At 40.9% G+C, this 15732-nt stretch overlaps 1 protein-coding gene across 1 annotated transcript in view; it reads right to left on the minus strand.

Moving 5' to 3' along the window:
• Positions 1–15236, minus strand: part of ANKRD42 (ankyrin repeat domain 42) — a gene marked incomplete at its 5' end in the record, with an annotated part of 60120 nt that extends 44884 nt beyond the window's left edge. Inside the window, 5 exons of the mRNA XM_066249180.1 lie at positions 811–946; positions 2312–2431; positions 5067–5174; positions 12094–12260; positions 14255–15236. Coding sequence (XP_066105277.1) covers positions 811–946; positions 2312–2431; positions 5067–5174; positions 12094–12260; positions 14255–15236 — 1513 coding nt within the window. The remainder of the gene's footprint in view (positions 1–810; positions 947–2311; positions 2432–5066; positions 5175–12093; positions 12261–14254) is intronic.
• Positions 15237–15732: the final 496 nt, after the last annotated feature.

Below are 15732 nucleotides of genomic sequence, written 5' to 3' on the forward strand. Positions count from 1 at the left end.
TATGCCCAAACATTGAAGAAATCGCTAGGACACATCAGGCTCATGTTTCTCATAAACACAAGAATGAAAAAACAACACATTCGTACCGGGACCAGCCAAATTTACTAAATCTTACTAAGAATGTATCTATATATATAAAAAGATAACTTTTTGTTGTTTTTTAATTTTTAACCCCTTTTTTACAAATTCTAGAAAGCATAACTCAAAAAATATAACATAAAAGTGTTTTTTAATGTCAGAATAAATTTAATTTTGTCATATTTATTTCATTTAATTACCATAAAAGCATGCTTAAACTTTACATTTTTTTCTTTAATATGACTTAATTAATATAACATATTTCTCATACATTTGTATATAGTGAGCCTACAATTATTTATAGGATTTTAAATGCTTCCCAACTTCAAGAAATTTGAGAATCACTGGGATAGAGTGTCAACCTGGCGTATGGATGTCCTGGGTTTGATTCCCAGTCAGGGCATACATAAGAAGCAACCATCTGCCTCTTTCTCCTCCCTCTTCTCTCCCTTTTCCCCTCCCACAGCCAGTGGCTTGATTGGTTCAAGCATTGGCCCGGGACACTGAGGATGGCTCAGTTAGTCCAAGAGTGGGCCTCAGGCACTGAGAATGGCTTGGTTGTTTTGAGCGTTGGTCCCAGACAGGTTTCCAGGTGGATCCCAGTCATGAAGCATGCAGGAATCTATCTCCCCTCCTCTCACTTGAAAAAAGGGGGGGAAAACCAAAGGAAAAAAATTTTTCTACTATTCAAAAGACACCCTAAAAAAATAAAATAGTTGTGTTTGCAAATACCTGGAAGGTTCCCATTGTGGTCCACATCTTCTATGCCACACCCCCATTTAACTAGCAGTTGCAAACAGCCAAGTCGTCCATGAAAAGCTGCATAATGTACAGGTTTCCATTCTCTCACATCAGTTTGGCTGGGATCCTAGAGGTAATATTCACAAGGACTAAGGTTCTTTCCATTTTGTAGGGGAAACACTAAGTGTAGCAGCTTAACTATGCAAATGACAACTGGATGCTGCTCTTAAAGCCTAATATAAAATAAAAATTTACTGAAATCACTGATTTGAACTTGTAAGCTAATAACATACTAATGAAGCTTTATATAATACTCTTTAAAAAGAACCTAACTAGCCATATAAAAATAGTTTTTAAAAAAAATCTGGTGAGAAATCATTTACTAATGATTTATTTTAATTTACTGATTTTTTACAGAGAGAGGAAGAAAAGACAGAGGGGGGGGGGCACTGATTTGTTGTTCCACTTATTCATGCTGTAATTGGTTGATTCTTGTATACGTTCTGACCAGGGATCAAACCAGCAACCTCAGCATGTCAGGATGATGCTCTAACCAACTGAACTACCCTGCCAGGGCCAAAAATAGTTTTTAAAAAGAAACTTTACTAGTCATTTTACTGGTCACAGGTTCCTGACCAATAAAGTAAAAGGAATGGACTCAAATGATCAAATCATACCCTTAAAAGCATAAAGGAAAAGTTAATAAAAAAAATTAAGATTTTTCACCTGACCTGGTGGTGGGCAGGGGATAGAGCATCTGACTGGAATACAGAGGACCCAGGTTCAAAACCCCAAGGTCACCAGCTTGAGTGGCTTGAGCAAGGGATCACTCGGTCTGCTGTAGCTCCCCCCTCCAAGTCAACGCACATATGAGAAAGTAATCAATGAACAACTAAGGTGCCGCAATGAACAACTGATGCTTCTTATCTCTCTCCCTTCCTGTCTGTCTGTTCCTCTCTCTGTTTCTGTCACACACAAAAAAAGATTTTTCACTTTTTCTTTATAGAAATACCAATTTTTACCATAATGCCTTCAATATTCATAGTTCTTTTCTTATAAGAAGTTATTTTTTATAACCACTGGGTAAGATTAAAAATAAGTAAAATAATAAATAAAATTTCTGGAGATATAAATCACTTTATAAATTATTATACAAAATAAGAGTTATACACAGAAATTCAGAAAGATTTACAATCACTTATTAACATGTGTTTAGAAGCTTCAGAATCTTCACAGTTTTATACTCTGAGTTCACATGAAGAACCCAAAACCTCTAAAATAGTTTATACAATTAAACGCAGTGGTTTATTTCTTTTAGGATTTATTTAAATTATTGCTCCTGTGTTTAAAGATGGAAAAGCTAAAGTGAGAGATCAAATTACTTCCCTAAAGTCATGAAGATTATTTAAAAAGTCAGGAAGAGATAACTAGACTACCAAAGGCCAATCATTTATATGATTATACATTGCCACAGACCGACAGGAACCCTCACCACTCCACTCCGGAGCATTGTCTGTAGAGTGAAAGAATGGCCATGTGTTGCAGCAAGGTGTAAAGGAGTGCAACCACGATCGTCCTGAGCTGCCAGACTTGCTCCATTGATCATAAGAGCCTAAAAATAAGATTAAAATTAGTTTACATAAATATACACATTAAATTATAAATGCAAATGCAGATTATTTAAAGGCAAGTAATTTATTAACCTAGCTAAGTAATTATATATGTTCTTACATATGTTCCATAGGCAAAGTGTGGGAAGTTCTTTGCTAATCCAAAAAAAACATTTGAGATTCTTTTCAACATTGCCCAGGAGACATTTATAATACCTGATTTCATATTCTGATTTGCACATGTACATACAATCTATAAGACACACTTTTTATGAGCACTGATTAATAACCACTAACTTAAAATACTTTAATACAAAGCTAATAAAACTGAAATTTATACTTCCACTATTTCAAAAACAGAATCTTTTATTAACTGGGTTTTGAATACAATAAAAGGATTTCATTATTAACGTAACTCGATCTGCCTGACCAGGCAGTGGTACAGTGGACAGAACATTGGCCTGGGTCACTGAGGACGCAGGTTCAAAACCCTGAGGTTGCCAGCTTTAGCACAGGTTCACCAGCTTGAGCGTGGGGTTGGAGCTTGAGCATGGGATCACGAACATGATGCCATGGTTGCTGGCTTGAGCCCAGAAATCGCTGGGGTAAAGCCCAAGGTCGCTAGCTTGAGCCCAAGGTCACTGGCTTGACCAAGGGGTAACTCACTCTGCTGTAACCCCCCAGTCAAGGTACATATGAGAGTAATCAATGAACTAGTAAGGAGCTGCAACTATGAGTTGATGCTTCTCTTCTCTATCCCTTCCAGTCTATCTCTCTCTCCCGCTCTCTCACTAAAAAAAAAATTTTTAAAGAAAATAGTTCTAAGCTCCAAAACAAATTTCTAACTGCATTTGAGATAATTCCATCTCAATTTACAATTGGCCCAGTTTCTGTGTGTTATATCACATACACAGCACATCCCTCCCTATATAATGTACACAGTAATTGTTTTCCAAACTCTCTCTTCATCCCATGTAATCCTGGATTTGTTTCACAAGAATAATTTCCTGAAATACTGCTTTCATTACCTTAGTTTCCTGATAACATCCATGTGTATGTGTATGTATGCGTATGCATATATATATATGTGTATACATACATATATATGTAGTACATGTATAAAACCTCTTTCGTACACAAATGGAACTAAAAATCTTTATTCTATTTCTCAGACATTTTACAAATATATACACTGCTTACAAAAATTAGGAGATATTTTATCATTTCATATTTATTTTTGAAATATCCCCTAACTTTTGTGAGCAGTATAGCTTATCCAAACTTAGTTCATTAATAGTCTACAGAACAAACCACCTACATTCAGTCAAACTTATTTAATACTATATCCCCTGACATACCTCATTTTTCCAATTCAGGAACTTCACATAGAATTATAACATATAGCCTGACCAGATGATGGCGCAGTGAATAGAGCGTCAGACTGAGACATGGAGGACCCAGGTTCGAAATCAAGAGGTCACCAGCTTGCCGCAAGCTCCTCTGGTTTGAGCAGGGCTCACCAGTTTGAGTCCAAGGTCACTGGCTTGAGCAAGGGGTCACTCTGTCTGCTATAGTCCCCCAGTCAAGGCACATATGAGAAATCAATCAATGAACAACTAAGGTGCCACAACAAAGAGCTGATGCTTCTCATCTCTCCCTTCCTGTCTGTCTGTCCCTATCTGTCCCTCCCTGTCTCTCTCTGTCCTTGTCACAAATAAAATAAAATAAAATTATAGCACAGAGGTTAAATTTAGGTTAAGAGGACAAAGCAAATTCAAATCCTTGCTTTTTCATTTACTTAGCAAGGTACTTAACTCTTGAATCTGTTTCCTAATCTAAAAAAGGGAAGTCATAGACTGTTGTATTAAATGAGGTAATGCATGGGAGACAGTGACTGACACATTAAAATTGTTCAATATATGATAATCACTATTTTTATTTGCTCCTCACATATTTCCTACTTATAACTTTTTTTTACTACTTACCCTTTGAAATCAACCCGTTTTTTCAGGCTTAGCTGAAATTTTATTTCTTCGATTTATGATTCTTCTATCTGCAGCTAAGTTCTAGAATTCTTTTCATCTGTACTTTTCATTAGAACCTGAATCATAAACTGTGCTTTGTATCATTTTGTAACTCACTGAGCAGAGCTCCTGTCACTCCAGAGTCTCAAGCGTCTTACAGGCAAGGACTGTTTGCTTATATACTTCTGTATTCCTCCAAATTCCAGTCTATTTTGGTACACTGACTAAACCTAGTTGCTCCAATAAGTTAGGTCCTGACACATACTAATGTACTATTAATGTGCTATTTTGGCCAGGAAACATATTAAATAATGAATTTTAGGCATGGTGAGCTATAAAGGAGATAATCTGAGCATGACTGTGACATCTCTTAAAACAACCCAAACAGATAACCAACTAGGTCCAAGATAAAAGGGTCTCATCTTATGTTTAAGTAGACAGTTGATTCCAAAATATTATATTTAAGACATGGAATCCTGTAAATTCCCTTTTAGAACATAGAAATAAATTTATAAGATCAAGTTATTAGAATAAAAGCAATATAGCTTAACAAAATTATGCTGAAGTAATTAAACTTACTAAATTTTTAAAAAGTAAACAAAGTTATTACTACCTGCATACAAGCATCCTGACCCCTGATTGCAGCTATGTGAGCTGCTGTCCAGCCTCTCTTCGTTGCTTGTGTAATATCAGCTCCACGCCAAAGGAGCCAATGAAGACACTAAATTGAGAAAGTAACTATGTTAACAAGTGATAAGACAGGTGTTTTAAACATTTTTATATCTTTTAAATGTATTCTGTCTCACGAAATACTGCAGCCTGAGAAGCATCATAAGTAAATGAGGGAATCAGGCAGAAGAAAAGCACAAGCACATGACAAGGTAACCAACATCTGGCCTTACTGCGGGGTACACAACAGGAAACTGGAAACTGTGACAAACTGGAGGTGACATCCTTGTCAATAAGGTTCAGAGCTACTCCAGTCGTTGGTGTGAGTAAAATGCTGATCTGAATCTTATGTTTGACCAATACTATACAAGCCAAGCAACACATATGTGTGAGCCAAATTCACTCAAGGGCTGCTAGTGTGCAACCTCTGCTACTGATTTTTAAATGGTTCCAGAAGCTACTGTATCAAAGCAAACTTTGTTATTCTGATGACATGTTCTTAAAAAAAAAGTGGTTTAGCCTGACCAGGAGGTGGCACAGTGGATAGAGCGTCAGACTGGGATGCAGAGGACCCAGGTTCAAGACCCCCAAGGTAGCCAGCTTGAGTGCGGGCTCATCTGGTTTGAGCAAAAGCTCACCAGCTTCAACCCAAGGTCGCTGGCTTGAGCAAGGGGTTACTCAGTCTGCTGAAGACCCGTGGTCAAGGCACATATGAGACAGCAATCAATGAACTACTAAGGTGTTGCAACGTGCAACAAAAAACTAATGATTGATGCTTCTCATCTCTCCGTTCCTGTCTGTCTGTCCCTGTCTATCCCTCTCTCTGACTCTCTCTCTCTGTCTCTGTAAATAAATAAATAAATAAATAAATAAATAAATAAATAAAAACATTTAAAAAAAAAGAAAAAGTGGTTTATATAAAAAGGGGTGTGGGGAGAGTCAAATACATCTTCATTTAAGATTTTTAAAATTGCCCTAGCCGGTTGGCTCAGCGGTAGGGCATCGGCCTGGCGTGTGGAAGTTCCAGGTTCGATTCTGGTCAGGGCACACAGGAGAAGCACCCATCTGCTTCTCCACCCTTCCCCCTCTCCTTTCTCTCTCTCTCTCTCTCTCCCCCTCCCACAGCCAAGGCTCCATTGGAGCAAAGTTGGCCCGGGCACTGAGGGCAGCTCCATGGCCTCTGCCTCAGGCGCTAGAATGGTTCTGGTGGCAACGGAGCATCACCCCCTGGTGGGCATGCCAGGTGGATCCCAGTCAGGCACATGCGGGAATCTGTCTGATTGCCTCCTCGCTTCTAACTTCGAAAAATACAAAAAAAAAGATATTTTAAAATTACCATAAGTCTCATTATAGTAGTTCTTGGAGGTCTGTGCCACATATTTATATGTTCAAGTTTGTAGATTCTACCTACAAAAAGTTTCTTTCTAGTCTAGCTAGTTATCTCATCAGTTAGAGCAAAAGCGACCAATGAATGCACAAGTGGAGCAAATGAACACTTCTTTCTCACACTCTCTCTCCCTCCTTCTCTGTCTCTCTAAAATCAATTTTTAAAAACTTTCTTTTTAAAAAACATTGATTGTATCATTCGAATACACTGAAATCAGTCATAGCCATATCATTTGTTGAAAAGGTTTACGATTTAGATCTCCTAAATGGTCATTTTAAAACTAAATTTAAATTTAAAAATTAAATTTGCCTGTCACAGATATTAGTGGCCAATAATACATATATGAGAGGAGGGGAGATAATGAGACAGACTCCCACATGCACCATGAGGCAATGCTTGAATCAACTGAGCTATTTTTAGTACCTGAGGCTGACACACTGGTACCAACCAAGCTATCCTCAGCACCTGTGGCCGAAGCTCAAACCTATGGAGCCACTGGCTGTGAGAAAAGAGGGAGAGAAGGGGGAGAGAGAGGGGGAGAGAAGCAGATGGTCCCTTCTCTTGTGTGCCTTGACTGAGAATCCAACCCAGGACATCCATACACTGGGTAGATATTCTATCTACTGAATCAACCTGCCAAGGCAATATATATTTTTAAAAGCACAACTTCACTAATAATCACAGTAAATCATTCATTTAGTCAACAAATTTTAATGGGTAGACTAGTATATTACTAACACTGTTCAGGTACTGGAGAATAAAACCACTGCAAACATCACGTACAGGTTTTTTATTTGTCCTCAGTAAATATGTAGAAGCAAGATTACTGGCACATAGGTAAGTATAGTTTAACTTTATAAGAAACTGCCAAACTGTTTTCCAAAGTGGCTGTATCATTTTACATTTCTACCAGCAATGTATGAGAGTCCCAGTAATTCCATATTCTTCCCAATACTTCGTATTGTCATTTCTTAAGGTTTTTTTGTTTTGTCATTCTAATAAGTGTGTAGTAGCATCTCATTGTGGTCTCAATTTGCATTTTCCTAATGCCTAATGATGTTGAATATTTTTTCATGTGTTCAACTGCCCTCTATATTATCTTTGAGAAAGTATCTATTGAAGTCATTTGCCGTTTTTTGTTTTTTTTTAATTTGTTTTATTCTTTTTTCTTACTACTGAGTTGTGAGCCTGTTATTCTGGCTACATATTCAGATAAATTTTTTTAAGTGAGAGAAAGACAGACAGACAAGGACAGAGGAAGGGAGAGAGATGAGAATTATCAATTCTTTGTTGCGACACCTTAGTTGTTCAATGATTGCTTTCTCATATGTGCCTTGATCGGGGGGCTTCAACCAAACCAGTGACCCCTTGCTCAAGCCTGTGATGGGCTCAAGCCAGCAACCTTGGGCTTCAAGTCAGTGAGTGACCTTTGGGCTCAAGCCAGTGACCATGGGGTCATATCTATGACCCCATGCTCAAGCTGGAGACTCCACCCTCAAGCTGGTGAGCCCACACTCAAGCTCGTGAGCCCACGCTCAAGCTGCATGAGCCCATAGTCAGGCTGGCGACCTCGGGGTTTCATACCTGGGTCCTCTGCATCCTAAGCCGACATTCTATCCATTGCACCACCACTTGCTCAGGCCAGATACCTGATTTGCAAAGACTTTCTCCTATGTTTTCTTCTAGAAGTTTTATAAGATTAAGTTTCAAATTTTCCTATCATCTGTTTTGAGTACAATTTTGCATATGATGTCAGGTATGGGTCAAGGTTTATTTTTTTAAATATAAATGTCCAATTATGCCAGCACTATTTAATAAAAATAGTATCTGTTTTCCATTAGATTACATTTGCATCTTTATCAAAAATCAATTGACAAGCAGGAATTCAGAAATGACTAAATGAGGAGCTTGGCAAATCCTCCCCAAGAAGCAATGATAAAAGTGAACAAAGTTGTCAAAAACAACAATTTAATGATTCTGGAAACTGACCAAAGGTATACAACAAAATCAAAAGCATTTACTCAAGAAAATCTACTGGGACTACAGCTATCTCTATATCCCATGCAGAAGATCTACCTGGGTGGACAGCTCCATTGTCCTGCTGGAGGGGCTATTAGGAGCTGAACATGGAAAATTCCGTGCCCACACACATTGTCAAAAACAATTCCACTCCTCAGAACAATCTGAGAAAGCCAACATCAGAGCTAGCCTGAAATCAGGACATTGGTCAGAGCAAGCACAAATCTAAAGATTACCAGAAAATTAATAAGAAAATCCAAGAAATGAACCTTACTAAGATTTCACTTATCCCTTGTGATCTAAAAGGCTGTGTGTATGTACAAGGCTTCTCAGACCCAGAAAAGACTGAAGAAGAACTAAGTTAGACAGACATCCCTGGCTAACTTGAGACCTTGTAAACACATTTTTTAAAATGATGTCAGGCTAATATGTAAACTGCTTGGATTTGAAAACATTTCCAAAGCCAAACACAGACCCATCAGTAAAAGATGAAATCATTACTGGCTCACGATATTTAAGCACATGCTGTCATAAGTCACTCGCTGACCACTAAGCCATGCTGACCCAGTGGTGAACCCTAGGAAGCTAGGCTTAAAAATAAAAACAAGAATTAAAAGCAACAACTGAGCAATGGCCACACACTATGAGAAAAACCAACTCCAGGCAAGCAAACGAACACACAAACACACAGCAACAACCACCCCTGGGTAGGAGTTAGGGAGTAAAATCAGACTCCAGAGTTGCTACAACATGTAATCTAAAATGTCCAGCTTTCAAAATGTCCAAGTATGTTAAAAGATAAGATTGGAAATATAAATCTACCACATTAAATAGCTTGAACTTGATCCTGTAGAGGGTGGGGTTAAGTAATATCAGATTTTAGAGTGATAATTTTGTATACAGAATATGAACTAGAGGTAGACAAGACAAAAAAAGAAAGTTAATTAGATTTAAGGCTGTGGCTATGAGGATGAAAAAGGCAAATTTGAAAGACAAAGATGAACAGAATCAAATGACCAAGTGATCAGTTCTCACTGCATCATTGTGCACCACCATGAAGGGTACCTTCACTGAGACAAAGGTTAATAATGTTTAATGCCTCTGTAAAAAACTGATATAATGCAAATAGACATTTTTTAAAATGGTCATATTTAATATTTCTCAGATTTCAGAGGAAATTAACTGCTTTATATTGTATATTACAATAGTCACCGACTAAGAATATTGTTTTACAATAGTTCTATGGGTTTTTTTTCTGTTGTTATTAAAAATATATAATAGATGATGAAAAAAATTGAGACAACTAAATAATGATTCAAAGGTTATTAGCCTAGAAAAATAAGAAAGTGATAGAAACAAATAATAGTTTAGTTTTACAGCAATTAAATTTGAGATGCTAGTCAGATATTCATGAGCTGTGGATCAAGCAAAAGATACATAAGCCAGAATTCAGGAGAGAAAGCAAATCCATGAATTATTATGGAGAAGTGATAAAGTCAGGAAGTCTAAAAACTGCTTGAATTGGCCCTGGCCAGTTGGCTCTGTGGCAGAGCATCCACCCAGTGTGTGGATGTCCTGGTTCAATTCCCGGTCAGGGCACACAGAAGTGGCCATCTGCTTCTCCACCCTTTCTCCTCTCCTTTCTCTCTAGCTCTCTCTCCCCCCCCCATACATTAAGAGATTAAATAAATGGTACATCAAGAAGTCCTATCCTATTGGAATATGGCAGAGTATAATCAGCCTTTCATCTCTTCAAAATCATCAAAAAGAAAAATAAGAAAATCCCATCTTTGATGAAACTAAGAGACAGCTGAAATTCAAACCACAAAACAGATGGAAAAGCTGCCAATGTAGATCAAATAGAGATGTGGGTAGGCTCTGGCCAGTCGGCTCAATGGTAGAGTTCAGCCAGGCATGTGGATGTCCTAGGTTCTATTCCTGGTCAGGGCACACAGGAGAAGCAACCATCTGTTTCTCCAGCCTTCCCCTTCCTCTATCTCTCACTCTCTTTGCCTCCCACAGCCATGGCTCAATTGGTTCCAGCACATCAGCCCAGGCACTGAGGATGGCTCTGTGGAGCCTCCGCTTCAGGAACTAAAAATAGTTCCCTTGCAAGCACAGCCCCAGATGGGAAGAAGTTTGGCTCCAGATAAGGGTTGTTGAGTGGATCCCTGTCGGGGTGCATGCGGAAGTCTGTCTCTCTATCTCCCCTCCTCTCATTTGGAAAAGAAGAAAAATTAAAATTAGAGATGTGGGAGAGAACAGCAGAAAAAAATACTTGCCAAGGGTTGCATTCTCAGAAAGATCTGTCAAGGCACATTTCTCTCAGCTGAGAGGAAATCACTAAAAGGCCAAAGAGAAAATCCTTGTCTACAACAGTTCAAGTAGGGAACACAAACTGGTGAAGAGAGACTCCAAATCAGATTTGGTTCCGAGAAGCAGAGAAGCCCAGACAAACCAGAAATCACGGAGAAGTCATATTGGTAGAAAGCAGCCCTTGTGTGGCGGGGGGAGAAAGACTGCATAGGGAATAAAGCTATCGCAGCCGTCAGGCCAGGGAATGTACAGGTAATAGCTAAAATAAGCTCCCCACACACAACCTGAATCATGAGAACAATTTCAGTTCGTTTTGTACACAGCCCAAGAATAGGAAGTTTTGCATTAAAAAATTCACAAAACACTGCTTGTACTAGCTTAAAATTGAAACCAACTAAATATTTATCAATTGAAAAATAATTAAATTCTGATATTAGTCTAAGAATAAACTATTACAACATGGCTGAAAGACATAGAGTACATATATTTAATCACACATACCAAGCGGCAGAATGATACGTGTCATTTATATAAAATGTCATTTAATACAATGATATAATTATATGCAATAAAAGCACAAAACATAGATGGGAATAATGAACACCAAATTCAGGGTAATAGTTACCTCTGGAGTTGGGAGGAAAGAAATGGTGCCCTGAGGGTTGCTAATGGACTTCAAATATAACTACTATATAATATTCCATTTGTTTTCTAAAAATCTGAAGCAACTTAGAAAAAATGTTAGGATTTAAGAGAACTAGGTATTCATTATGTTATCCTAAGTAACTGTTTATACATACTTGCCTTTGGAACCCAACCACCACACTGTGAGGATGGACAAACTCACCCAGGTAGGCAATCCTCACAAATAACAGGCCCACATGGAGAGGAATTAAGGTGCCCAGGCCACTGCCAGCATCTACCACCAGACATCTGTGTGAACAAGCCTTCAGGAGGTTCTGGCCCCAGCTTTTCAATCTGTAGCTGAAGCCCCAGACATCACGGAGCAGAGACAAGCTGGCCCTGGGATCCAAATTCCTGGTTCACTACTGAGCATAAATAAATGGTTATTTTATGCTACTAAGTTTTGGGATACAAAGCCATTGTAACCAAAACACCCAGTAATTAGACTGAATTGAAAAGAAAAATATTTGCAGTGCCTAGTATAGGGCCTCAGTTATGCTTATTAAATTAATTTATAAAACTGCTAACAGTTATAAACCCACCCTAGTTTTATTTAGCGTCTTACCTCCAAACTTCCAGAATGTGCTGCCCAATGTAAAGGGCTAAATTTATGGAGAATGTCAACTTCATTGATGCTGGCTCCACGTTCTACTATTTCTGAAAGCTGCTTTACATCTCCAGCTCGTATTGCATCATGTATGCTACCAAAATGCACCTTCTTCCTGGCACCCACTGAAAAATCAAATTGCTTAAAATACATTACAATACAAGAAAAATAGTAAAGCAATGAATCAAAAGAAAACACAAGGTCACTTTAGTTTTCCAAATAATTTACTACAAAGATGTTTATGATTAACATCTTTTCTGTGTGTGATTAACATCTTTTTTTTGTGATTAGCATCTTAATCAGTCTTCCATTTCAGTTCTAACATGTAAAGAGAATGGAAGAGTCATTCTCTTATGTACAGGAGAAAAACTGAACAAACTGAAAACCAGTGATTTCCCTAGGACTGATCAGAGAACTGAGGTCTTGGCAAACTGCCACCCTGAATCTGTGAAGACAGGCAAATACAGAAAAATACAACCAAGTTCAGCTTATCTGGAGCAGAAGCCACTAGAACCATGAAGAGCTAGAAACATTTAAATGAAGAATCACTGAGGGTTTTAAACAGAAAACTAATAATGATCAGATGTGTAAAGCTGGGGTTTATAGGACTGGTTGCGGCAAGGGGAATTCACTGAGGAACAAAAATGCAACACTATAGATTCAGGGAGACCATGTAAGAAAACAGCTATGGTAGTCTACAGAAGAAAGGTTGAGATTCAACTAAGAGAATGGTATTAGGGAACAGAATATTCAACAAATATTATGAAAACAGGTTAAACTGAATTTGGACATATATAGTGGACAAAATAGGTAAGAGTACTGGGCTTACTCCAAGGAGTCTGGCTTAGTTCCCTGAGTGGTGTGGTGCCACCTAGAAAGTGAATGCAGGACAGAGAGAGCATATGGATACAAAATTACATTTTAGACATGTTGATCTTAAGGTGCCCAAGGAAGAGTTCCAGAAGGGACTAGTACATATGAGTCTGCAGCTCAGAGGAGAGATCTGGAATTCAGATCTCAGTGTTAGATGTGTCTCAGTAATAGGCAGATTTTTCTGATATCAATCTTCATTCCACACTGGAACCAAGGACACCCTATTTTTCTTTATAAAATTCATCTCAGTAGTCATTATTCGCTCAGTATTTATCTTCCCCAGTAAAAGGTAAGAATATGCCTATCTTCTTTAATTATATATCCTTAAGACATAGCCCATATTAGGCACTCAATAAATATTTACTGCCTGACCAGGCGGAGTGTCGGCCTGGGACCCTGAGGACCCAGTTTGAAACCCTGAGGTCACTGGCTTGGGCGCGGGCTCACCAGCTTGATCACCAGCGTGGGATCACAGACATGACCCCATGGTCGTTGGCTTGAGCCCAGAGTTTGCTGGTTTGAAGCCCAAGGTCGCTGGCGTGAGTCCAAGGTCGCTGGCTTGAGCAAGGGGTCACTAATTCAGCTGCAGTTCCCCCCCACCCCTCGGTCAAGGCACATATGAGAAAGCAATCAATGAACAACTAAGGTGCCACAGCTATGAGTTGATGGGTCTCATCTCTCTCCCTTCCTGTCCCTCTCGCAAAAAAAAAAAAAAAAAAAAAAAAAAATACTGGATGGCTGAATGAATAACATAGATCATAGATTTGGCTATGATATAATGAATAACATAGGTCATCAGTAGTGTTTAAGTTATAGTACATAACAAGAAAAAAAGCACCAGTGATGGCACTGTCCAGGCAAAAAAACATCTAAGGAGAGGATGGAAGAAAAGTCAGCAAAGAAAAGGGAGAGTCGATAGAGTGAAAGGAAGAAAACTAGGTTTGTCTAATGTCATCTGCACAGGATCAAATGCTTCAGAGAAGTCAAGTAGGAACTTAAAAGGGTTCCTAAGTTTAACAAGAGTGGACATCAATGGGCCAGAAGTCTCAGGAATGTGCAGAATGGTCAAATGAGGGAGGTTGGGGAAAAGCTGAACAGCTCTGGGACCCAGTGAAAAGAGGTCAATCAGGGCAAGTGAGGAGTGACAGCTGAAAAAGGGAACTGCTAGAACGGAATACGGCTGATGTGGGCAAAGTGAGAAACGGAGCGTGGCAGAGACCAGGGCCATCGAAGTAACATGACTCACACGGCGTTGCCGTCTCCGTGGAGGAGGTGGCGGTGCCTGACATGGGCACCCCGGGCATGGTGCGATCCCGCGGGCTCCGAGGAGGAGACGAGTCCAGGCCCTCGCTGCTGCGGCGGTCTTCACTTGCTGTCACCCACGAGCCACTGCAGCAGCCGTCCTCGTCCTCGCTAGGACCCGGGCCGCCGTCCTCTCTCGCTCTCTCCCAGAAGCCCCTGCAGCGCGACCCGCCGTCTTCACTTTCCCTCTCCCAGGAGCCACTAAGGAGGCCGCTGGAATCTAGGCTGCCGCTCACCCCGGAGGTGTTGCTGGCCGTGTAGCCGTGGTCCTCACTTACTCCCTCCCAGGAACTACTGAAGCTAGGGCCGCCATCGACACTCTCTTCTTCCCAAGAGCCGCTGAGGCGGCGGCCGCGGTCGTCACTGCCCCCTTTCCCGGAGTAACTGGTGCCGGGGTCGCGGACTTCCTTGACTCCCTCCAAGGTACCGCTGAGGCGGAGACCGCCGAGTTCCCTGACCGCTCCCCTGAAGACACTAGTCTGCTGGCCGCCGCCTTCACTGAAACTGCAGTGACTGCTGCGAAAGCCGCCGCCTCCCCTCCCTCCCTCCCAGGAGCTGCAGTGACCGTGGCCACCACCTCGTCTCACTGTCTCCCGAGAACTACTGCGGCGGTGGCCCAGGTCTTCGCCGACCCTTCTCGAGTCACTGCCGGAGAAACCGACGTCCTCACTTACTCTTCCCGTAGAGTCACCTTCAGAAGTTCTGTCTTCCCTGAGACTACACTCCTGGTCTTCGCTGCCCCTTTCCCTTGCCCCGCCGCCGCGATGGCTGGGTCGGCCGTTTATCCTCCATGCGCGAGGGCCAGCTTGGCGGCCGCCGTCTTCGGCTGCTACTCCACGCGAGTCGCTGTGGCGGCGGCCGCCGTAGACGAGTACCCTCTCCTCAGAGGAGCTTTCCAGCTTCCCGACTCCCGCCACCTGGTTGTATCAGTGCCGGAGCCGTCGCCTTGGAAACGACTAAACTTCCGGCGTGTTACGGTCATTTCCAGTTCCTACGGCTTTGCGTCACTTCCGGCTTCCCTTCCTTCACCTTTTCCCAGGCTTCGTTTCAGGAGGAATCGGATGCTGGTAGAGACCGGTTTTCGGTGAGGTTCCGGTCGGTCTCACACCCAGCGTTTTCCAGGTCGGGTCTCTGTCCCGGCCTGCGTGGATGGCGCCCTCCATGGCTCGGCGCCCAGGTGGAGGCTCCCGGACTGCAGTCAGCGTAGGTGACCTGTGTGGTGCGTGCCGGGCGGGGCCTTTCGTCCTTGGCAAACCCAGAATAAATTTTTCAGTGCTGGTTGGAACGTTGAAGAAAAGCGATTCTTAACCCTAACTTCTCCCAAATACAGAAAAAGACCTAAAGGAGAAGTTAGCAGCTGCAGCTGCTTTCATTGAGTGCTTGCTAGTGCCCAGCCCTTTGATAATCGCTTGGTACTTAATT

Source organism: Saccopteryx bilineata, chromosome 1, assembly GCF_036850765.1.
Source record: "Saccopteryx bilineata isolate mSacBil1 chromosome 1, mSacBil1_pri_phased_curated, whole genome shotgun sequence".
NCBI classification, from domain to species: Eukaryota; Metazoa; Chordata; class Mammalia; order Chiroptera; family Emballonuridae; genus Saccopteryx; species Saccopteryx bilineata.